Consider the following 25,523-nt stretch of genomic DNA (forward strand, 5'->3'; position numbering starts at 1 on the left):
TTTTTTTTTATTTCTCATGAGCCTCACACAGGAAGAGTAGCCCACGTGAGTGTATGGTCCTTATGCTCAGAGACACATTTTACACAACATGGCCCCTTTCTTACCAGCCAGGTACTTCATTTGGTGCACAGCTGAAGAAATAGTGATTCGTTCTGATGCTGGCAAAAAAAAGATGTGTTAAATTTATTAAGAGGTGGTGTGTCAATCTCAAGTGAGACCTTTCTTCCTAAGGGCTTTTAAGAATAATTTTGACTATGAAATTTGTGCCTTGTAGGTTGCCAATTAATTACCTTTTGACTTTAATAGCAAATTGCTGTTAACATTCAGATTCTGCATGTCTTGTGGTTGTTCTTCTACAGTTTAGCACTAATAGTCCAAACTGAGCTAGAGGTAGTGAGTCATCCAATTTAATATTTCTGTGTGTAGTAAACTTACAGTGAATGCAAAGATTGTCAGAATTCCTAAAAATAGCAATACTAATAATTATGTTTATTTAGCTCTTAATATAGTATCAAACACTGTGCTAAGATGTTCTTTTTATCCACTATCTCATATAATCTGCAACAACCCTATGAGGTAGGTCCTTTTATCCTGATGTTAAAACATAGTGACTGACTTAGAGGCAGCCAAGGAAGCACATGATACCTTCCTCCGTAGTTCCTGAAACACAGGTCTTCCCAGGAGAGCAGCAAAGAACCACTGCAGGAGCAGATCAACAAACAGGCTCACATACGGGCTCTAGACAAGCTGTGTTTCCAAGTTCTCATTTAGAAGTGGGTTGTTCAGAAGCTGAAATACATTTTCCTAAGGAAATGATGTTATCACAACAAAAGCATATTTACCCATAATGTGCCTAGAGTGGTAATAACATGGACCCAAACCATTTTGTGTACCAATGTTTTCATGGAAAAGTTCACTCAGAATTTCCTCTTGGAGGGCTGTGGAATGGGGACCTATGCTAGAAACAGTAGAGTCACTCGAAATGTTCAGATGAATCAGGCAGCTCCCAAGGCCTGTGATGAGAGTTGACGGAGGGAGGAGGATGAAGGAGTGAGGGGACTGGTACAGAGGGAACGCGGGGTCAGGAGATTCTGTGTGAGAAACAGGAGAAGGCCTATGCGGGTGAAGGCTGGGATGGCCATTCCAGAGAGGAGGGGGAGAAGATTCCAGACTTTGGGGACCCAGAAATCACTAGGTCTAACCTCTGGATCTCCTTGTGTGTGGCCTTTGTTTCTTCTGCTGGTCCCCAAATTTTGCCTGCCTGCTTCCCTTTTTACTGCTGACACTCAGGGTTTCCCTGTGAAACTGAGACCATCCCCATGGGTTGTTTTGTTTTATTTTGTTTTGTTTGTTTTGTTTTGTTTTGTTGGACTCAGCGGCTCCTAACACAGACAAATAGCCCTAAAGGCTATTAACTTGTGTAAAAGAAAAGAGCTCATCCTAGGCCCTCTAGAACTTTTCCTTTTTCACTTAGATTTGGAAGAGCAAATATCAGCCTGTGGATGCTTTGGGTGGTCTTGGGGATCTATAAGGAGCTGAAATAAAATGCCTAAGCATTCCAGATGTAGCTAACCAAGACAGAAGCTTGTGGGGAAAGGGAGAAGCCCTGTGCTCCTTTCTCTCCACTTTGCCTCTGTGGCATCCTCAAAGTGGAGGTGGGGAGGGTAGGCATCAACCCAAAGCTTGGTGATGTGGGAGGAGTATAAAAGTCTGTCTGATCCTTGCGGCACTGTTGGGGTGTGTTCTCAAGGGACTTGTCCCCTTCAGCGGTGTAGGGACCACCTAGGCACCTAAGCCTCTGCCAGACTCTCCGAGTGGCACTCATCCCACCTCTTCTTCACCCTCTAGCCAGTGTTTCCCTGACTTCTCTGGGAAGCTACACAAAGCGCAGGTTCTCAGGCTCTATCCTAGACTCGCTGAAGAGCCTGGAAGCCGTATGGTTAACAAGTGTGTTAAACCCTGCTTGACTACCCCCTTTTTTGAACCTTGCTGTTCTTTAAAGGCTCCTAGAACATTGTGAGCCCCTTTCTGCCTCAGATCATTCTGTATGCTACTTCTCCATGAAAAGTTCCCCTCTTGGCTAATGCTACTTCACATAACTTCATGACTCTGCTGAAATATGACTTCCTGAGAAGGATCATCCTTGACCACTCTCCTCCCATCTAAATCAGGTTCCCCTGTTTCATCCTCTCATAGCACTTTGTACTTTCCCTTAACATTTATCATTCAGTTTATATCTTATGTATTTGCTTAATGTCTACCTCCTCGCTAATACAGAGCAACAGGGAATGCGTAACAGGTAATTTTCATGTGAATGAATGAATGGAAAAGTAGTGCTGGGAGAGAGGTACTAAGGGTTGGATTGGATGCTGCTGAACAAATAAGGAAAGAACTGAGCATATGAAGACTTGAATCTCCCATGTAAACTCTACACATCAATTAAAATCACAGTAGATGGACCCAACAAGTAAGTGTATTTATGGGGGCATTCAGTCAGATTATTTCAAAAAATACTTATTAAATACCTAACACATACAAAATGTAATATGGATACAAGTATGTATAAGACTGATACAAACTCTGTTTTTATGGAACTTACATTCTAGCAAGGATAACAGATGTTACACAACCAGTTACACAATTTCATAATTATAATCTTGGTAAATGCAATGAAAGTAGTGCAGGGAGACCTGAAATGGTCTGTAGAGTGAGCTCATCATAGGATTTCTCGGACATGGCAGGGGAATCCAATATATTCTCTCCTCTCTTGTCGAAGTTGGCATGAGGAAGGTGCCTCTATGTAACGGTTTTTCAGCCTCAGCACCATTGACATGTTGGGCTAGATAATTCTTTGAGGATACTTTCCAGTGCCCTGCAGGAGATGTTTAGTACCATTCCTGGCCTCTGTCCATTAGATGCCAGTAGACCCCACAGTTGTGACACCAGCAAATGTCTCAATATTACCAAGTGTCCCTAATGCAAGGGTGGAGTGAGGCAGCAAAATCTATCCCTCTCGTTCCTCCAGCCGAGAACCAGAGCTCTACACGAAACATGGTTTTTTGAAGTGTCTTCTTTTTTTTTCTTATGATTTGTCCAAGTCCATACCGGGAAATTAATTTGAACTTTCAATAAACAAATGTGTTCTTAGTGCTTATATAGGTGCCAAGCACTGTTCTGGACACTGGAGACAGCGGTGATCAAAGCCTGTGCTTCCTTGAAGTTACATTCCAGTGGGACGAGATGGACAATACATTTTAAAATATACAGTATTGCCTGGCCGGTGTGGCTCAGCGGTTAAGCATTGACCCATGCACCAAGAGGTCACTGGTTCGAGTCCCAGTCAGGGCACATGCCCAGGTTGTGGGCCAAATCCCCAGGGGAGGGCATGTAGGAGGCAGCCAGTCGATGTTCTCTCTAATCAATGTTTGTATCTCTCTCCCTATCCCTTCCTCTCTCTCTAAAATCAATAAAGAATTTTTTTTAAAAATATGCAGTATTGCCCAACCAGCATGGCTCAGTGGATTGAGTGTTGTCCCATGGACTGAGAGATCCTGGTTCAATTCCTGACCAGGTTGCAGGCTCGATCTCTAGTAGGGGACATGCAGGAGGCAGCCAATCAATGTTTCTATCTCTCTCCCTTCCTCTCTCTCTAAAAAATCAATAAAACATATCTAAAAATAAGTAAATAAATAAAATATGCAATATTTCAGAAGAAGGGGTAGGTTGATCATAGAAGCCCTCTCTGATAAGATGACATTTCACAAGTCTTGAAAGAAACAAGAGAATGAGCCACATGAGAGGGAGCATCAAGAGCAAGATGCGCCCTGGCCGGTTTGGCTCAGCAGTTAGAGCTTTGGCCCATGAACCAGAGAGACTTGGGTTCGGTTCCCACTAAGGGCATGTACCTTGGTAGCAGTTTGTCTCCGGCCCCAGTTGGGGTCATGTGGGTGGCAACCAGTCATTGTGTCTCTGTCACATCGATGTTTCTCTCTCTCTCTTCCTCCCTCTCTCCCTCCTGCTCTATCTGAAGATAAATGCAAAAATGTCCTTGGGTGAGGATAAAAAAATTTTTTTAAAGAGCAAGACGCAAAGCCATTGGAGGACCTGTACTTGACCTTGTCTTTCTGTCTGCACGTCTAACCAAGCTGCTTGTGTTTCAGAGGGTCCAGCACAGAGGGGCAGCTGAACGGACTCCAGAACAGCCTTCACCCTGCAGCATTTGTACCCATCACCAACTCCTCAGGTTAGTGGGCACAGCAGCTGTCCTGCCCGCGAGGGAGGGTGCTGGGCTGGGCGTGTTCCCTCTTTGCCTCTGAGGAGAGCTCCAGTTCAAAGAACAAAGCATCCAGTCTTTCAGGCTTTTGAGTCATTGGCAAATGGGCCTTTTTGTTACTTCCTTCTTGAAAATGATACTGACAATTTAGGATCGAAAGTGTTACGGATAGTTGAAATTTCCCAGTTTGGAAGGATCCTATCAGATTTGCAGCATTTAGTAAAAAATGCCTGTATTTGACTGGTGTTTCACTGCTTGTATAGTATTCCCACATGAAGTATCTCTCACTAGTTTCACAACAGCCCTGTAAGTTGGATCTTCTTGTCCCCCACCCCAGATGAGGAAACAGGCTCAGAAAGTTCAGGGACCTGGAGAAGATCATACATGGACACAGAGCTAGAGCTCTGGTCTTTGATCTGAGACCTGTCATGCTAATGTCATGGCCTCTTGCCAGGTAGGTACTGTGGGCCTGAAGCCTCTCAATGTAGGAACTTACATGTAAGTTAGGCAACCTTGGTTCGCGGATAGTTTTCTGTGAGTAATAATTCACTAAAATACACTAATTAGTAAGCAGGAAAGTGAAAGAAAATTACTTGAATTCAATTCAGATATGTATTATTGGTCACCTACTATGGAAGAAAGAGCGTCCTGGGCACTGAGGTACATGCATGGAGAACAAGACAGTCCCTGCTGTCAGGAACTGAGACTCAGGGCAAGAGAGGTGTCAGCAGGGAGCATGCAGCGGGGGCGGTAAAACCCAGGTTTGGGATGAATGGAGAACAGCCTACAGCACTGCGCATATACGGTGTCAGACACAGTTCTGATCGCTTTGCGTGGAATCACTCATCTGTTCACAAGGCAGGCATATGATACAGGAACTGTGTTCCCATTTTACAGCAGAAGAAATAAAGACAGACAGATTATGAAACGTGGTGGGTGGGGCTGTGTCTGAACACAAGCAACCTGGTCTAGGCTCTTTAGGGATTGAGAGGGCTTCTTAGAGAAAGAAACATCTAAAGCTGAGGTTTGAATATGAACAAGTCCCAGGAGAGGCAAGGCATGGAGGGGAAGGAGGTCTTGAAAGAGGGGATGATGTGTGCAAAGGCTGTGTTCTGGAAGCCTTTGTGTGTCCATGTGGCTGGGGACTAGGGTAAGAGAAAAGGCAGGTAGCAGGCCAGCGTGTGAGCCATGTAGGGAGCTTGGTCCTGAGAGCAGTAGGGAGCCATCAAGGAATGTGTGCAGGGGGAGGCAGGTTGGTGGGTTGACATAATGCACCTTAATATGACCACAAGATCTCTGAGAAGCCTGATTTCTTTGTATCATGGGGATAATTACATGTATCTCATAGGCTTGCTATCTTACACCCAGGAAAGGTAATGGTATAAAAGTATAAAGATGTTATTCTGCACATAAAATCTTAGAACCTGAATTCAAGAAATATTTTATGGGTATCAACTTGCCCATATCCCCCCCCCCCCCCCCCAATGATCAGAACATGGTAATTATGTTTAAGGAAATAAAATTTCTACCTGCCCACTGTTAGGGACTGAGAAGTAGGCAGATAAGAGAATCATGATGTAGTCGGAAGGATACGCATTAGGTACAGCTGTTAGAGCCCCTGCAGCTCTTTAAATTTGCTGAAGCTGGAGAGGTTTACAAAGCCTAGGAGATCCAGGAACCTGGCCTATTTCATATACATGTCTACTTGTTAAATGAAGTACTGAATTGAACTCTTTGGATGCACTCTGGCTGAGGAAGTTGGAAATTTAAGGAGCCAGGTGGGTCAAACTTTCAGCATCTTAATCATGAATTAGTATTAACTGATGAAGTTACTTAGAAGATTTTGTAGCATTCATACTGAATTTGGTATTAGCATAAAGCCACAGAGCAAAGAAAAGTTATACTTCTCCCTGAATTCTAATACCTACCTTTCCCTCCCTTCTACTTCAGTTAAGCACTTGATTCTTCTCACCTTGTTTATATAGCCTGCTGTTTACTGCTCTTGTCACCAAATGACTCTTGGCTTCTACAGTCCCTTGAAGTAGTTTCTATTCTGTGACCTCTCTGATGTTCCTGATTGTTAAAGAAACATTGATGTACCTGATATAATAGATTCAGGCATTTTCCATATTTCCCAATAAACTTTTACCTTAGCAGTGTAATAGTAGTAACTTACCCTGTTAGAGTTATTTGTACAGCTAGTAAATAACTACCAGGTACTTCATTGTTTCAACAGCTAATCGTGTGTTTTTCTATATCATGCGTAAACTTAAAAGGGGTTAAGAAAGGTGTCCTATAAAAAGGTTAGGTTGTTGCCCTGATCAGTTTGGCACAGTGGTTGGAGTGTTGCCCCTCAGACTAAAGGGTCACAGGTTTGATTACTGGTCAAGGGCATGTACTGGGTTACAGGTTCAATCCCTGGCCCCAGTAAGGGTCATGTGGGAGGCAACCAATCAATGTGTCTCTCTCACATCAGTGTTTCTCTCTCTTCCACTCTATCTAAAAATCAATGGAAAAAAAATCCTTGGGTGAGGATTAACAACAACAACAACAACAAAAGGTTAGCTTGTTATAAGAAACATTTTTCTTTAAATCTACAAGAAGGGTTAACAACCCCCACAATAAGTCAAAAAGTTTACACATCTCTCTCAGAGTTGAGAAGTATGTGCCTGTTCAGGAATCACTAAACTGGCTTTGAAGGTATTTAACCTGGTCCAGTTAACTCAGTTGGTTAAACATGGTAAATGAGTCCATGAATATAGCAAAAGTCTGTTTCCCGGTCCCCTGACCCTTCCCCAAGTGTAGCCAACCAAGCCATAAAGCTGAGTGACTGTGCTCAGGCAGTCTGAATGAGATAGTAGTTCATCTCAGCACTGCTGGGGAAACTCAGAATCCTTAAGCACAGATGGTGGCCTAGTGACATTTTTATTACGAACATTAAATGAAGTGGTGAATGTGAACGCTCCTAGCAGAGTACCTGGAATGCTCCAGGGATGGTATTTTTCCTTGACCTCAGGCCGTATATTCTATATATTCAGGCCGTGGAAGGGAAGGTAAAGAGTCAGCAAATTTGGAAATTTGAGGAGGAAGCTGTAGTGAAGGCCTTTGGCTCAAAGCCAAAGCCATTGGCCTTCCCTCTTTATAACCATGGTGTTCTTCTTGAGTTCTGAAGTGGCGATGGTGAACTAAAATAGCAGAGAGACAGATTAGATAACTCACATTTCTCTCATGCTGATTTGATAGTGTAAACTACCATTATTGTAGGGGTCTGACAACACCAGCTGCCCTCACCGCTGCCCCTTAGTTTCTGCCTAAGTCTCTCCTGTCCTAGAGTCAATCTCTACCCGCCCCATTCCTCCTCCTCCTCCTTACTTCTTCCTTCTCTTTTCTTTCTTCTTCTTTCTAGCTCTTAGTGGTCTGTAGTTGATAGAAGAAACCTCAACGATGGGTTCTATTTACAAGAAGCAAGAAACAATGTCCTTGTTAAATGTGTGTTATTTTGGGCTCTGGTAAAATGCACTCTAACTTTGTGCTCTTTGCGTGGGGACAAGACATCAGCACATCAGTGTGACTGCCTGCCCATCATTGTTTCTGGGTGAGGCAACAAGAGAAGGAAACCCAATGGAGCTTAAACCCTAAGGCTCTAGAAAGCACTTAAACTTCTAAGTGAATTATTTGCCTGGCAGCTCTCAGTGAAATGAGCTATTTTCACCATTAGATTCTTTTTTTTTTTTTTTTTTTAACATGCATTCTGTAGTTGTTGAATATCCTGAGTGGATCTCTGGAGTATAACAGATTAAAAATAAAAATAAATGAAGCTCTTGAGATGCTTGCCTTAGTGTCTTACACCCTTTATTGCTCCCAAAAAGTTCTTCTCTTCCCAGAGCCAGAGGGATAAGAATGTGGGTTGGTTGCCCACTCTCACGCTGTTGGAAAGCAAGAAAGAGAACGTGGATTTGGCTGTTTGGTAGGATGTGGGGTGGCAGCATCTGGGTACATGATGATGCCCTAAATTCTAGTTTTAGATTTGACCTCTTGTCCTTTTAGCCAAGACCAACTAAAGTGTTAAGTAGGGGTGTTTTTTACATTTTTCAGGATCTTTGGAAGCTCCCCAAGTTATTTTCGCCAGATCCAAACCCTTGCCCACACAATCTGGAGCCCTTGCTACAGTTATAGAACAGAGAAAATCAAAGTCGGTGAAGTCAGGGCCAATTTAAGGTAACAGTAAGAGCATATTTTTTATTCTCACTTGCTGACTTTATGCTACAGCAAGAGACTCAGTAGCTATCAAAAGAAGTGATAGTTTCTCAAAATGACAAGGAAATTGCAATTTTATAAAACCAAAACTCAGAAGGACTCTCTAAAACTGGGTCAAAGTTAAGCTACAACTATCTTACTTCTGTAATGGCTTACCAGTAGGTGGCGCTGTGGCAGTAATAAATTTCCTTGCTATTACAGAGTCTTTTGTTTTAAAATATGGGGACATCAAAGCCAATCAAAGAAAGTCACTAAAGGCACAATTGAGTTACAAGTAAAATGTAACAGAATAAACTGAAACTCATAATATCTGAAGGTCAAATTGCAGTGGCATGATTGTTTATTAGTGAAAGCTTTTAGACTAGAGTTGGGTAGGTGTGAACTGGACTTTCAGATAATGGGAGAGAAAGAAGAAAGAATTTTAAAACAATTTTTAAAATTTTCGTGAGGTCAGTTAACTAATTATGCTTTATTCTGAGTTATTTAAGATAAGCAGATGCCATAACTGGCAGCAAAACAAGCTATAAACCCCATCCTAACACTCATCCAAAAACAGCTGCTTCACTGAAGGACTGGGCTGACTTGATCTTGTGAGTCTGTATCTACCGTTTATTAGCGCTGCCTTCAGTATTTTGTTCCCAGCTGTGGCCCTCAAAACTTTCCAGAAAATTCTATGATACTGCAAGGTTTTGATGACTGCTTTCCTCTTTGCTCTACCCTACATTCTAAAGCATTAATGCCACACCTGCTATGAGCTTAATATTCTTCTTACCTCTGGGGGAATATTTATAAACTTATTTGAGGAGCATTATTCATCAAAATACCCCAGGAGAGCAAAAGAGGGAGGAAAATTATTTACCCACCACAGGATTCATTTACATTGGATCAGAAAGCCTTAAATATCTTTCCCCAGCCCATCTAAACTCTTTCCAAAAAGGAATGAGAGGAGAGGAGAGAACACCAAATCCATGGCTTGGTCACCTACCAAAATGTACCAGAGAAACTGAAAACAGCCAGAGTTCTGTTGGTAGTACTTAGCCAATGGTGTTTTAATTCTGATACTTACTAAGCAGCCTATTCAATGATGAACAACTAATAAAATATAGAAAACTGAAGCGAGAAGGGCAGTATTTCCTTCAGGAGACTGGCAGCCTGAAGAATGAATGTGACATCAAGCTCCAAGCCAAACTGATAGTCTGCCAAGAAGTACTAATGTCCACCCATTTCCAGGACTGTGAGACTTGGACCTGCCACGGTTGTAATATCACTTTTCTTGAACTGATTTCATTAGGATCCCTTACAGTCCACCCAGAACATTACACGGCAAAATAGAATCATCTGCAAAGAAGCTTTGGGAAAGAGCCTGTCCTTAAACACTTAGATCTCTATTGCAGACATAGCCCCACTGAGCCTGAGCTGTGTACATAAGCCAGGGATGGGTGATGCTGGGCTTATTGATTAGCAGAAGGGGCGAGACCACCTGCCTAGTGTGTATGAACTCAGAAGACAGCAGGTCAGAGAGCCTCAGAAGTCCAGCCTCCCAAGAAACAGCATAAATGCTAGGAGTCTCCAGCAGCAGACCCACCAGCCCTGGCAGATGGCAGATGGCAGTGGGCTGCCTCTCCTTGAGCAGGGGAATGAGATAGTTTACAAAGTGAAGAGGTGGACCCCAGAGTCCACAGCTCATCACCTGTGTGCATGCTGTCTTCCTGTGTCAATGAATTGTAGACTGAATCACTGCTTCAACCACAGTCACAAATGAAAGTCATCACCAGCTGTAACAAGTTCTCAGCCTCTTTCTGTGTGGGTTTAGGGAGGCCGTCAGGTTAGAGTAGAGGATTCCAAGTGTGTTTGCAGCTAGCTGGTAATGTAAGGCCGAGAAAACATCAGTTGTCCTTATCAAAGAATGTGGGGAGCTGCGCTGAAGGATATTGGACTAAAGACCCCTAATAAGCTGCCCCTGTCAAGTGTCATATTTTAATACATATAGTGTTCTGTCGTCTTAGATTCTGTATTGTCTATTTGACCATCTGTGCATCACAGGGCCAATTATATTTTCTATATTCTTGATGCTTTGGCACTGGTGGTGGTGGGGGGGGGACTTATAGACTCCAGGAGACTGCCCCTCCTAGGGGGCTAGCTCATTCCTAAAGACAGTATAACAGCTTGCCCAGGAGCATGCCTTTCATATGCAAAACAGTAAATTCTCAACTTTACTTTCCCAGCTGCCTCCTTAAGAACTCTCCCAGGGCAAGCCGAAATCTCCCTTGCCCTAAATCACTCCAGGGCCAGGTACCAAGCAACCTGAGGCCTATAGCCCAAAGCCCACTAGAACATTTAAACTAGCCAGTCCTAAACTGTTTGCCCTGTCCTGCCTTGCCTTTCCCAAGGAAACCCCAAATAAGGCCCTGGCCTAGATGGTCCCCTCGCCCCTGCCTCTGTCTCCTGGTGTTTTTCCCTGTGACCCTGCATGGCATACAGTGACCCCTCCCAGGGACCTGTGCTGAGCCTCGTTCTCATCTCCTGTGGCCGCACTGACTTGACCATACCATACCCAGCATGTATATTCTTAGAGCAGACATCCACAGGAAGAATGGCTTTAATTTGCAGTATAAGGAACCAGGAACAAATCGAATCAACCTAGTTTGTATCACCTAGTTCTGAGCAACTGGTCACAGCGCTTCCTTCATTATAGCCTGCGTCACCCCAGTGATGTTTTAACAGGGTGTGTTTTGCCAGCCTCAACCTGGCTGTGGCCACACAAGAAGGATGTGGATCCTTCTACATGGCAAAATCGCCTGGCTGCCAGCCATTGAAATTTCATGCTTTCCTGTCCTGAGGCCTCTCTCATTTAGTAACTGTTTCTACATTCAGAAACAAAACTAGCTAGCTGAACAACCTGGTTGGGAGTGGGGGAGGAAACACTGGCGTTCAGTTTGGGGATACCCATGGGGGTACTTCCAAGAACCCACCCAAAGGGGCTTCATTTGCCTTAAAGAAAACCAGGGAACTGTTTCTGAAATGGATTAAGAAATGGACTACTGAGAGAGATAACATCTGAAAATTGATAATGTTTCTTGCCGAGCTGGCAAAATCTCAAAAGAGGAGTGATGATTCTTCAATTGTTAACAATTACTGCTTTGTTATAGAGACAAGGGAAGTGCCCTGCCCCTTTCTCAAATTACATTTCTAGTACAGAAGCACACACACCTGCAAAAAATTCCTGGCAGCCTAGATTGTGAGAATTCTACCTGCCACTGCATCTTGTAGCAGATTCGCCCTGTCCCGTGTCATATCCATTTGCTTTGGGTGGAAAAAGATCCTGTTTATTCTTGTAGTCCTGAGCTGGGCAAGGCATAACATTGCCTTACTCTGTGAGTCTTATCACCACAAGTTATTATGTATGCTCTGGTTATTCATCCCATTTTGCTGCTAGTTTCAATGAGATGCTTGTTATAGGCACATACCTTTGTTTTGCCATCCTTATATCCTCAGGACATAATTGCTTCTAAAAGTTCTAAAGAAAGAAAGTGACATGCTAAGCCATGCTTGTCTTTGGAAAAAGCGTGTTTTGCACATGGAAATGTTTACAGCTCCACTTGCCTGAGCTGTAGAATTTGAACTGGAACCCAAAGAGTGTGGGTGTGTGACTGCAGGGCATGGAGAAAGGTGATTTAATATTGCCCTGTTGGCATGATTGGCTTTGATATTTATCCTTTATTCTTTCTAATTATGCTTTTAAAGGAAAAGACTCAGGTTCTCTCAAGTCGTCGGCGTGGAGAGCATCACTGGTAAAAGTAAAACAGCAGTCTGTTGCGCTTCTTTGTTCTCATCTTTCAAATATGCAAGCGTTTCCATTTAGGGCTTCCATAGGTATCAGGGAGCCTACTTTGCTGGAAACCTAAATCCAGGTTACCTACTTGTCTGATGTTGGAGAGGAACACCTCGGACATGTGGGATGTCCCTTTAGCTGCATCTGTAAAGCATGGCGCGCACTCCCAGTGTACAATGGAGATACAGTTTGGAAAGCCAACCTGGTTGCAAGATGATGAGATATCACAGAGTTTATCACTTTGTTGCATTTTGCCATCTTTTACCACTACTTATTTCTTGGGTGAACTCTCTCTACAGTAAGACCATACGCTCCTTGAGGGCATGATTATATTCTATATGTTTCTTGAATCCCTAGCAACACCCCAAATGCGTCATTACCTTGTAATAGCCCTAACGAAAGAATACATAACACACATAAAATTTTTCTGGAAAACAATCTCTTTCCTCTATTATCCTGGCTTCATGTGAAATGCTTAACCTACAGTGCTCTCAGAAACAAAACTAAAGTTCTCTCAACACTTACCTCTTTCCTTCCCTACTTACTCCTGCTTCAAATTCGGTGCTATATAGCAATACCCACTGTCAACATTATTAACAGTATCTGACTCCTATAAGAATTCTAGAATGTAGGATGAAAAGAGCATAACTCACATTTTTATCTGCTTCCTCCTCGAGCAATTACATGAATGAGAAAAGAGGTGTAGTTTTTAATAAGGATCTAACAGATGAAAGGGACAGAGACCGTTTCCCTGCTTTGCTGGTCCTCCTGTTCCTGGGACAGGGAAACTGAGCTGTCGTCCTCTCAGGATGTTTAGTGTAGAGATCGGGAGATGAGGAGCAGGGAGAGGAGGTCTGACAGGCAGAGCATAACCTTCAGGAAACACTTATATTAAAACAAAAGGGTCCTGCCCAGCCAGTGTGGCTCAGTGGTTGAGTATCGACCCGTCCACCAAGAGGTCACCGGTTTGATTCCCGGTCAGGGCACATGCCCAGGTTAAGGGCCCGATCCCCAGTGGGGGGCATGCAGGAGGCAGCCAGTCAGTGTTCTCTCTCATCAGTGTTTCTATCTCTCTCTCTCTCTCTGTCTCCCTTCCTCTCTCTCTAAAATCAATAAAGAAAAAACTTTTTTAAACAAAGGGGTCCTAACACATTCAAAGAGTTTATCAAGCTTTCTTGCCTAATTCAGGGAGTTTGACCTAAGAGCTGTGGCCCGTGGTTGCGGCTTCAGTTACTCTATGAGTCCCCTGAAACTGTATTTTGAACATCAAGGATGCTGCATCTGTGCTCTTTTGTTTCGGAAAGGGTCCTCAGCTTGACCCCAAAACTCATAGTCATTGATTTGACTGTCTAGCTTAAAACATGGGTTATATTTCCCAAAAATCTCAAGTCACCAAACGTTCTCACCTAGATTTACTATACTAGCTTCTTTTTTTTTCCTCCATTGATTTTTTTTTTTTTTTTTTTTAGAAAGAGTGGAAGGGACAGAAGTAGAGAGAGAGAGAGAGAAACATCGATGTTGAGATAGACACATCAGTTGGTTGCCTCCTGCACAGCCCTGGTCAGGGCCAGGGAAACTTTCAACCCAGGTACGTGCCCTTGACTGCACTGGAACCCACAACACTTCTATCCATGGCTCATGCTCTAACCACTGAGAAAACCAGCCAGGGCTACACTATCTTCTTTTTTTTTTTTTTTTTAATTGATTTTAGAGAGAGAAGAAGTGAGAGGGAGAGAGAGAGAGAAACATTGATGAAAGAGAACATAGACTGGCCGCCTCCTGCATGCCCCCCACTGGGGATTGGGCCCACAACCTGGGCAGGTGTCCTGACCGGGAATCAAACCGGTGACCTCTTGGTGCATGGGTTGACACTCAACCACTGAGCCACACTAGCCAGGCTACTAGCTTCTTAATGTATCAAGCCTCACCATCTCTGGTCTTCTCCTTTCTATTCTCCATATCATCATGGAGTACGCTTTCCAAAGTGCAGACTGACTGTGTCCGACTTACACGTGCACCCACCATATAAGCCCTTCCTAGAAGCTCATAAAGACAAAACCAGACAAAAGGTCTCATGGCGCCTGCCTACCCTGCACTCTGACCCCACACCACCTTCTGCCCATGCTGTCTGCACACTAACCTGGCCCTCCGACTCCCCCGGCCCGTTCGTCTACAGAGCCCGTGCAGATGCCGCCCCTGGAGTGCTCTTCCCCGCTCATCAGTGCTCGTCCTCTGGCCGCTGGGACCGGGGCTTGCGCCTTGCACTGAGACCTGCATAGCTCTCCTCTGTAGCATTTGTTACAGTTCCTTGTGATTTTCCATCAGCCTCTGTCTCCCTCTCAAGACTCTACGTTACATGAGGATAGAGATTGTTTCCACGTTATTATCTCCATATTTCCAGGGTTGAGCCTAAAACCTGATGTAGAGCAGGCCTGCCATTGGTATTTATGATTGAGTGAGTTATTGTCCTCACTTAGAGAAGAGAAAATTAAGGCGCAGAAACTAGGAAACCACCCAAGGTCACATAGCTGACGGGTGGTGGAGCCAGGTTTGACCCCAGTTTTGACTTCAAAGCCATTACTCTAACCACTATATAATTACAACACCAGTCATCATTTCACTGAGCACTTGTTATATGCCAGGGACTGTGCTAAGCACTGTGTATTTGTCACTTTTATCTTCTTTAACCCTGCAAAAGTAGGTGGCTTTGTTATCTGTTTTGCATATGAGAAAGCTAAGGCGGAGAGAAGTGAAGTAGCTCGTCCAAGCCAGTCAGTACTGGAGCTGGGATTCCAATGTAGGCAGCTTTACTCCAGACCCTGCTGAACTGTCTCTTCATATCAAAGCTCCAGGCCCCTCACGGGATTTCGTTTTCCCAGCTTCCCTTCTTCATGGACCTGCCTGCAGTGTCTGGTGGCTCTGTGCACTCGGCAGGGGCTCCCTGCAGTGCGGCACCTGCAGGTGAGGCTCTAGCCTGAAGCCGCCCCTGCACTTCCCCTCTCGCCTGGCGTCAGACCTGAGACCGGAAGGATGGGGATCGAGGTCGGCCTTCTGCCTCCTCCATGTCCATGGTTGAGGGAGTGAGGAGTGATCATCTTTCCACACCTCCAGCATGCTTCTGAAGGGGCAGCAGTTCTAATGGCAGAGGGAACGTAGATGAGACGAAGCCCTCTGCAGCCGAGGGTGGAGCCGAAGGTGGGAGGCAGGAGGGCTTGGGGATCACCCTGGGTTAGTTAGGAGAACATACCTTGCAGGTTACAGAAACAAAAAATCAGTGGCCTATGTGAGTAAAGGATTTATGTATCTTGCGTGTAAGAAGTTTGGAGACAGGCAGTGCAGGCCTAGGGCAGCTTTTGGAGATAAAACTGCGAAGCCAGGCTCCTGTCTTCTGCCTCCCAGCCCTGTAGCGTTCTTTCATCGTTGTGGTCATAGGTAGTTCCTGTTCCTGCTGGCATTGTGTCCACATTCCAGGCAAGAAGCGGGGTTCGGAGGAAGGGCAAAGACAGATGCCTGCTAAATCTGTCCACTTGTATGTCTTTTTTATCTATTTTTTTTTTATTATTATTGATTTGAGAGAGAGAAACACCAATGCAGGAGGGAAACATCAGTCTGCTGCCTCCTGCACTTTCCCTACCGGGGATCAAGCCCCCGACCAGGAATCAAACTGGAAACCTTGTAGTGCACAGGACAATGCCAAACCTGAGCCATACTGGACAGGGCTATCTGTCCACTTTTTAAAAAGCTTTCTTGGAAGCCTGGCAGTTCCAACTAATCCATTATTGACCAGCCCTGGATCCCAGGCCCACTTCTCCCTAGCAACAAGGGAGTCTGGGAGGTAGTCTTTTGTCTGGGCATATTACCCCCCTCACCCCCATCCAAACTGAGGAAGAGGGGAGAATGAATGAGAAACATCTATCAGTCTCTGTCACAACACGTTTTCTTTGCAGAGTCTCCGCCCCTGTTGAATGGGGTCCATCACTTCTCTGCAGCTCTGTCCACCAGCTTCTTGGCTGCTGCAAACAGAATGCCTCTCTGTCACCCTCGGTTGCCAGACCAGCTCTCACTACGTGGGGGTGGGGTACCTGTTAGATGGAGGTTTCAGAAACACATGACAGTCCCCATTTTCCATGAAGTAAGGTCATCACAAGTGAAGAGGATAGAAAAAATGAGCCATGGAGGAAATAAAGAACCTTCTAAATGTATTTATTAGTTAAAATGATAAATTTACTCTAAGTATAATATGTGTTTGATATACCACATTCATTCACATGAGTCATTTACTATTTGCTCCTAACTATCCTGTAGCAGGATAATTGTGTATACGAAAATTATCGAGGTCCACTTTATTGTAAGTTTAATACCAAATTCTGTTCACGTATGTTGTCTTCCTAAGATTTTGCTCACACTACAGCTGCTTTTAAAAAGGAGAAAGGAGCCCTGGCCAGTTTGGTTCAGCGGTTGGGGCATCAGCCTGTGGACCAGCGAGTCCCGGGTTCAGTTTCTGCTAGGGACACATACCAAAAAAAAAATTTAAAGCCCTGCCCAGTTTGGCTCAGCGGTTAGAGCATCGGCCTGCAGTCCAGAGACACCCGGGTTCAGTTCCCGCATGTACCGCAGTTGCAGTTTGTCCCCGGCCCTGGTTGGGTGGTGCATTGGGTGGTGCAGGAGGCAGCCACTCGACGTGTCCCTTTCACATTGATGTTTCTCTCTCTCTCTCTCTCTCTCTCTCTCCCTCCCTCCCTCCCTCCCTCTCTCTCCCTCCCATTCTATCTGAACAAAAAATGGAAAAATGTCCTCGGGTGAGGATAAAAAAATAAAAATAAATAAAAAGGAGAAAGGTTATTAATGACTTGTTTCATTTAAAGAAAAGCCTCCTTGGTCCTCAGGTCTTTGCAGAGATTCTCTGAAAAGAATAGCCTGGAGCCTGGTAGTGAGTCTGAGAATTTTAAACAGTATTTTTATTAACAATACAAAGCTAAAGTAATCAAGACAGTGCAGTATAGGATAGATCCATAAAATAGACTTGAGAGCCAGAAGTAAATCCATACATGTATGTCCAGTTGCTTTCAACAAAGGTGCCAAGACTGTTCAGTGAGGAAAGAGTAGTCTTTTCAACTTGTGATTCAGGAGACTGGTGGTACTGGAACATTTGGCTGCCCACATGCAAAAGAATGAAGTTGGCCACCCCTACCTCACACTGTACAAAAAAATTAACTCAAAATGATAAAAGATCTAATGTAAGGGCTACACTATAAACTTCCTAAAAGAAAACATATGAGTAAATCTTTATGTCTTAAGGAGTATGACACCAAAAAGCAAAAGCAGCGACAAAAATTAAATAAGATGAACTTCATTACAATTTTTAAGTTATGTGCTCCAAAGGGACCAGCAAGAAAGTAAGAAAGTGAAAAGACAGTCTGTAGAATGAAAGAAAATATTTGCAAATAATATGTCTTGCAAGGGACATATACGCAGAATTTGCACAGATCTCCTACAGCTCAGCAGTAAAAAGACAGAAAACCCACTTTTTAAATGAGCCAAGAGTTTGAATAGTCACTTCTCCAAAGAAGATACACAAATGGCCAATAAGCACCTGAAAAAAGATTGCATCATTAGGCATTAGGGAAATGCAAAAAAAAAAAACAAAAACCAAAAACCACTTACCACCCACTAGGTGGATATAATCAAAAGATAAGTAACAACAAGTGCTGGCGAGGATATGGAGAAATTGGAACTCTCGTGCATTGCTGGTGTGAATGTAAGATGGAGCAATTGCTTTGGAAAAAGAGTTTGGCAGTTTTTAAACAGTTAAACATAGAGTTACCATATGACCCCACAATGAAACTCCTAATACATATTCAGGAAAAATAAAAACATATGTTCATAGCAGCATCACTCAATAGCCAAAATGTGAAAACAGTCAGCTGGTGTGGCTCAGTGGCCTGAGCATCGTCCCATGGACTGAGGGGTCCCAGTTTGATTCCCGGTCAGGGCACATGCCCAGGTTTCGGGCTCGATTCCTGGTGGGGCGCACGCTGGAGGCAGCTGATCGATCTCTCTCTCATCAATGTTTCTGTCTCTCTCTCAAAAAATCAATAAAAGCATAATTTTTAAAAATATGAAAATGAGAAATGTCTATAATATGATGACTAGGTAAACAAAATATGACATATACATACAATGGAATGTTATTCAACCATAAAAAATGAAGTTTTGATACATGCTACAATGTGGATGAACTTGAAAATGTAATGCTGAGTAAAGCCAGTCACAAAAGACCACATATTATATGATTCTATTGGTGTGAAATGTCCAGAAGAGGCAAATCCATGGGGACGGAAAGTAGATCAGTGCTGCCCGGGGCTGGGTGGGAGGCCGGGCAAGGAGGACTGGCTGCTGATAGACATAGGGTTTCTTTTGGGGGTAACAACATGTTCTAAAACACTGTGGTGATGGTGACATAACTCTGTGAATACTCTAACCGCTGAGCCAAACCGGCCGGGATAACTCTGTGAATACTCTAAAGACCACTGAGCAATATACTTAAAATAGGTGAATTTGATTAATATGTGGTCTATATCTCAAACCTTAAAAAAGTTATTAGTTGATACTTTGAAAAGTAAAAAATAAAGCAAAAAGCCTCAGTGTAAGCAATCAAATAATATTTACTTATTAGAAAGCCAAATTCGTTAATAAATACTGGTTCAGTGCCTCCTGTACATTAATTCAACAAATATCTGACTGCCTCCTTTGTGCTAAGGGGACTGTAAGGGCTGAGATGGAGAGATGCCTGCACCCAGCTTCGCCTTTAGTTCTTACACTTCCAAGTAAGGTGGTGTGCCTGGGGACAGCAGCTGTCCCTGGGCCGGGCCTCACTTGCTGTCCTCCCGCTTGGAAAGGTGTCGGGCTCCAGGGTATGTCAGTTGCTTTAGTCAGCACAGAGCAAGGAGGACCTTGACTATAGTTTCAGAGCCTTAAGCTTCACCTCGTGCTCCAAATCCAAGACAGAGCAGCTGAGAATGGGGCTGCCTGCGCCACCAATTGCTTCACTCCCATTGTTAATCCCTTTCATTCTGCCGTCCGCAGGCACGCCCCCCTACACCGTCCTGTTGCCCACTTGTGATACGACTGAACAAGTGGTCTGGGCTCCGAAAGGTGATTCCTAGAGACACCTCGAGTGACCTGGTCCCTGGCTTGCCAGGGTGCTCTTGATGCTCATTACCATGAGCAGCAGAGATCTTCTCTTGATCTCTTGGCTACTTCCACTTGCCAGTCAAGTCTGGCGTTCAAAGAAGGTAACTGCTACCGACCCGCCTGAGATGCTGGCCTCGCTGCCGGGGTCCGTAGGAGAACAGCACTTCACTGCTCAGTGCAGACAGTGAGAACCCTCTAGTCCTTTTCGGCTCTGACAGAAGAGTTCATGCTCCAACACTGGAGTTATTAAATCCCCTTAAAGCATGGAACAGCTGGCTTTGTGATGATTATATATATTATACACTGTATTTCTGCATCGCTCTGTCATTACCTGGTCAAAATGTCATAGTTTATTTAAACATTCATCCATCTCTTGCACAAATCCTGGATTTTATGCCCCAGCCTCAGAAAAGTGAGTCACTTTACAGTCTGTATGCACTGTTTTCAGAGAACCTAGAATTAAACTAATTCTAATTCCTCCCTCTCCCAGATTGATGGGTTTATCAGTGTCCTAAGAAGTTCATTACATTTACGAGAGAGCTTCCTCATGGCAGGTGGCGGGAGAAGTTAGCCGCGTCCTGGGGGGAGGAAGTGTGCGTTGTTGGGCCTTGCCCGGCCATCACTGCCATGCGCCTGCAGCCACCACTGCTGTGCTCCCGGGCTTGCAGAGCATAAGGAAAACCTCTTCTCCCCTCCTGGGCTCTCCCCGCGCTGCTGTAGGAAGGGGAGTAGCAGGAAATGGAGTCTGCCCCGGTCATGGGATTTTTGAAAGAAACAAAGCATGATCTGACGAAGAGCAGGTTAATCCTGCTATTTCATTTCCCTTTCAGAAAGGGTGGGAGCAGGATTGTGATATGAAGTATTTGGTTTCACATCTGTTCCAGGAATGAGCCTCGGCATAAATCCATTTTTCTTTTAAGCACCCTAAAGCATCCCGGGGAGCGCCTCTTCCTGGGCACCCTCCCCACCCCCACAGTTGATTCCATGGCCACAGAGCAGCTGACAGCCTCCCAGAAAGATCATCTTGTCGTTGCTACAGAAGAAGGGAGTCTCCGGGTCTTGGAAGTCAGGGCTTCTGTGGGTCAGTGGTATCAATTTTATGCTCTGCTCGCCTTGAAAGGTTTAGATAAAAAGTCAGTAGCGTACCAGCAGTGTGGTATTGTGAAAAGAGCACCAGTTTAAAAGTCCCAGGAATTAGCTCACATGTCAGCTTTGCTAAGATTTGTATGCTCTTGGGCAAGTCACCAAACCTCTGTGGGCTCAGGGCCCTCATCTGTAAAATTAGGGTGATGTTTCCCAGAATGTGTTCTGTACAAGGCTGGTCTTCACATTCAAAAAAGTTTGAGAAATGCTATTTACTCTACGCTGTTTCTTAAAGTGCCAAATATTCGTATATTAAAGGCTCTGAGGAGTCTTTCAGTGAGCAGAGTTGTTTGCAACCCAGCGTTTCTCAAATGGATCTGACCTGGAACTGTTCTTCCGGTAACGCTGGCTAACGTCTTGACACTGTGAGAATTGAAGCTCAGCTCCAAAAACCTCAATTTCAAGCAACACTAAGCTTTCAGATCTCATCCGTGGGAAAACACAAACAATTTTATATGTGGCTAGGTGGCGTCCAGCTTTAAAAACAGAACGCAGGGGCCAGAGCAGTTCTTCAGAGCCACGCAGGCTGGTAGCGGAGTTGGAAGCGGTTCTCCGGACTCGTGTTTCTGCTGCGCCGTTTGGTGTTTAGTGTTCTCCTGGGGCCCTGGGGTGTGGTGGGAATTTTCTGTGAGTAACTAATTATGCTCTCAGCACACTGTTAGGTGCGCACAAGGAATAAACTACATAAATCACACGATCCCTAACCTTAATTCAGAGAATAAGCCTACATACAAGGGAAAAGTTCAGATTCTAGAGTGAGAAAAAGAATGATTACAAATTCCTGTTTTGAGAAATGTTAGTATATATCATTCATTAAATATCTCCTGAGAAGATTCGGAGAACGAGGGTTCCAGGCAGCGGTGTAAATGAAACACAGAAGGGGATCGGGGTCCGTAGGAGGTGCGTGGGGCAGAACCGTGAAAACAGGACCTGGCGGAGATGGCGCGTTCTGCACCTGAGTGAAGAGCAGTTCACCGGGAAGGTAAAATTAACTCTGTATAAGATTACTTAGCCAGGCCGTCCCAACATCTTAAAAAGTGTAGCTGATAATAAATCTTGAGAGGAATAAATAAGGATGGTTTACTTAATCACTCAGTTTAGAGAAATGTCATCGGCATAAAGTGTCAGCCTTCAGTACTGAGTTTGGAGCAATGTTGGCTTTCCCCTTTCTCACCTCACTGGTGGCTCCTTCTTAGTCCCTTTTATAAAGCTCTGTCTGCTTGCTCGCTTGTGAATTTTCATTCTCTAGGATGCGGCCCAGCTGCCCTCCATACCTGGCAGTGCCCAACCTGTTCCTCCGGCAGGGCTGCCACGTGCGGCCCTGCGGGTGGGCTGTGCACTGCGCAGTTCTGGGGGCGCCACGCACACGAAATGTGCACAGCAGCCCTCGTGCAGCCCAGACTCCTCTGCTCTGCATGTCCCGGCCACCTCTAGACCTCTCCCGAATGTCCCACGGTCATCTCAAACCCAACACACCCAACACTGAACTCATCCTCTCAGATACATTCCTCCTGCGGTCCATCCTGTTCATCTTCACCCAAGGCGAAGCCAGAGATGTAGGAGTCATTCTAGCTGTTCTCCTCACCCCACATATCCAACTGGCTTTTCCCTTTAAGTATGCCCAGTCTCATTCCCTTTCACTGCCTTAATTCAGACACATAGCCCTTCTTGTTTGAGTTTCTACCGTGTTTTCCATACAGATCTCTTCCCCCTCAGTCTCATCTGCTGTTTTCCTCCACGCTGATTGTAAAGTGATCTTTTAAAAATAATTATAGCCCTGGACAGTTTGGCTCAGCAGTTAGAGTGTCAGCCCATGGACCAAAGGGTCGCCGGTTCAATTCTCAGTCAAGGTAACGTACCTGGGTTGTAGGTTTGATCCCTGGCCCTGGTTGGTTCATGTAGGAAGCAACCAATCGATGTGTCTCTTTTACATGGATGTTTCTCTCTCTCCCTCCCCCCCCTCCACTCTCTCTAAAAATCAATGGAAAAATATCCTTGGGTGAGGATTAACAAGAAAATAATAATCATAATTATGATGCTTCCCCACTAGAAAGTCTTCAGAATCTCCCTTTAAAGTGCAGACATCTAAAGTGGGTAACCACAGCCCTTCATGGTCTGCTCTCTTCTCTTCCATATTTTCCACCACTCCCTCAACACATCCCTTTAAGTTCCAGTCATTCTGGACTATTTCAAATTTCTAAGCCACTACACGGGATCTCTCCCTTGGCCGACTCCAGCCCGCCTCCGTCCCGCGACCTTGCCGGCTCTTCCTCTTCCGTCTCTTTCCATCAGTCCTGTGGCACCTTTACTTTACATGTTGGTCTGTGGGCTACACACTCCCAGAGGGATGAGGAATTATGTCATTCACCCTGTATCATGTGCTGGTCGTCGTGCTGGGCTTATAGTAGGTCTTCTTCAGCAGGCGATAAAAGAGCAATATATATTGTTGTTTTTTATAAGACTTAACATAAACCAAATAAGTCTTTAGACAGTGTTAGGATCAGCTATGCTGTGTTCATATCTATAAATTTATGAGTATTTTAATAACTATTCCTAAGTTTTGTGTCCCTTGGACTTCTAGAGGAAACAAACTTGATGCCATTTTTGTAGCCAGACTTTCCTATTGTGCAGGGGCTGTGTCTTCATTCACCCAGAACCCTCTGAGGGGGCGGGGCTGAGCGCACAGCGGTGAGCCTGTCTCTGATAGGCTAACAGTGCTAAATCTACTGCTAAGATTTAAATACGCATCTTCCAAAATTGATGCCGTGGGAAGCCAGGGTGTGTGTGCTCATACTTTATTAATCAGCTATTTTCAGAATGTAGTTGTTTGCTTATCTCTATTTTTCATTCATCCCGACACAGCTCCCATGGGGGGGGGGGGAGGAATAAAAATAAGATGTCAGTTAACTGAAAATTTTATTCTTTAAAAATGTTTTAAAAAATAACTTCAAGGAAGAAAGATGCAAATAGCAAATATATATGGTAACACGGTACATTAGACAAATCTTAGAATTGGATTCTGTCTCATACCTGGCACGCAGTGAGTGTGATCTTGGAGAGTTAATTAACTCCTCTGGGCTCAGTTTTGTCACCTATGAAATGGAAATGCATTCATTTAGAAATATTTTTTGAATTCCTGCAGTGTGCCGGGTGCTTTGGCAACTGAATTAAAAGAGCTGCTATGTCTTCTTCACGGGGTTGCAGTGAAATCTAGTTGAGATATTGCAAGTGAAAATGTTGATTTTTTATGTTATTATTAGGTGACTCCTTGAACCCTCTCAATCACCAGTCATTGAAGACCTCTCTCTTTTGGCAGAAAAGTACACTGATTCATTTGTAGCAAAGTTTGAAACAAAGAAAAATTTGGCCTTAACCCCAATTAACAAAAAAGTTCAAATAGCCACAATATTCTTTGCCCACGCATTCCAGTTAATATAGGTTTTTCTTGGTTGGTGTGTGAGGTTATTGGTTACATTAGTTATCCATTGCTATGTAACAAATTTTACCCCAAAATTTAGAACTTAGAACATGGGTAGTCTCACAGTTGCTCTGGGTCCGGTGTTCTAGCTTAGCTGGGTGTGTCTGGCTCATGGTCGCTCATGAGACCTGCAGTCTCGTGTGAAGGCGCGACTGGAGGACCTGCTTCCACGCTCACTCACGTGATGTGGGCAGGCCTCTCTCCACGTGGGCTCTCCAGAGGCCGCTGTGTGGACTGAAATGTGTCCTCTCCCCGCCCCCCATTTGTGTGTTGAAGTCTTAACCTCAGAACATGACTGTGGTTGGGGGAGGGGCCTCTAAAGAAGTGATCACGTCAGAAAGGAGCTGTTATGGTGGGTCCTCGTTCAGTCTGACTGGTGTCCTGAGAGGAGGACAATTTGAACACACAAAGAGACACCAGGGACATGCTCACACGGAGGAAGGACCCTGTGAGGACACGAGGAGGAGGAGGAGGCCATCTGCAAGCCAACAGGAGACCAGGGACGCGCTCACACAGAGGAAGGACCCTGCGAGGACACGAGGAGGAGGAGGAGGAGGCCATCTGCAAGCCAACAGGAGACCAGGGACGCGCTCACATGGAGGAAGGACCCTGCGAGGACACGAGGAAGAGGAGGAGGAGGAGGAGGCCATCTGCAAGCCAACAGGAGACCAGGGATGCGCTCACACGGAGGAAAGACCCTGCGAGGACACGAGGAAGAGGAGGAGGAGGCCATCTGCAAGCCAACAGGAGACCAGGGACGCGCTCACACGGAGGAAGGACCCTGCGAGGACACGAGGAGGAGGAGGAGGAGGCCATCTGCAAGCCAACAAGAAAGACCCCAGAAGGAACCAAACCTGCCAACACTTTGCTCTTGGACATCGAGCCTCTTCAGCTGTGAGAAAATAAACGTCTCTGGTTGAAGCCAGCCAGCCCGTGGTACCTGCTTACCACAGAGCCAGCAAACTGCTCAGCGGCCTCACAGCGCGGCGGTTGCCTCCCTGGGCAGCAGCAGACAGTGAGGACACCGAGGCAGAAGTCACAGTCTTTATAACAGCCTGGGAAGTGACATCCCGTAACGGTGCTGCGTTCTCTTTGTTAAAAGTGAGTCGGTGGGCCCAGTCCCTACTCGAGAGGAGAGGACGTAAAGGCATGGGTGTCAGGAGGCAGGAATCACTGAGGGCCATCTTAAAGGCTGCCTTCCACACTAGTTTAGTTTTGGAAAATAAAAAGTAAAAATGAAAAGGTAAGAGATGTACAGATTGGTGGTTTTGACTAAACAAATACACGGGTACTCTGACTGATACAGTCTGCAGGCCGTACTGCCGTTCTGGGAAGCTGAGATTGTT

The 25,523-nt window shown here is 44.9% G+C and overlaps 1 protein-coding gene across 1 annotated transcript in view; it reads left to right on the top strand.

Moving 5' to 3' along the window:
* Nucleotides 1-25,523, top strand: part of TTLL5 (tubulin tyrosine ligase like 5) — a 289,229-nt gene that overhangs the window by 250,778 nt on the left and 12,928 nt on the right. Inside the window, exon 33 of the mRNA XM_036262547.1 lies at nucleotides 4,161-4,243. Within this exon, the coding sequence (XP_036118440.1) occupies nucleotides 4,161-4,243 (83 nt within the window). The remainder of the gene's footprint in view (nucleotides 1-4,160; nucleotides 4,244-25,523) is intronic.

The sequence above is a fragment of the Molossus molossus genome, unplaced genomic scaffold, assembly GCF_014108415.1.
Source record: "Molossus molossus isolate mMolMol1 unplaced genomic scaffold, mMolMol1.p scaffold_m16_p_1, whole genome shotgun sequence".
In the NCBI taxonomy this organism is placed as follows: domain Eukaryota; kingdom Metazoa; phylum Chordata; class Mammalia; order Chiroptera; family Molossidae; genus Molossus; species Molossus molossus.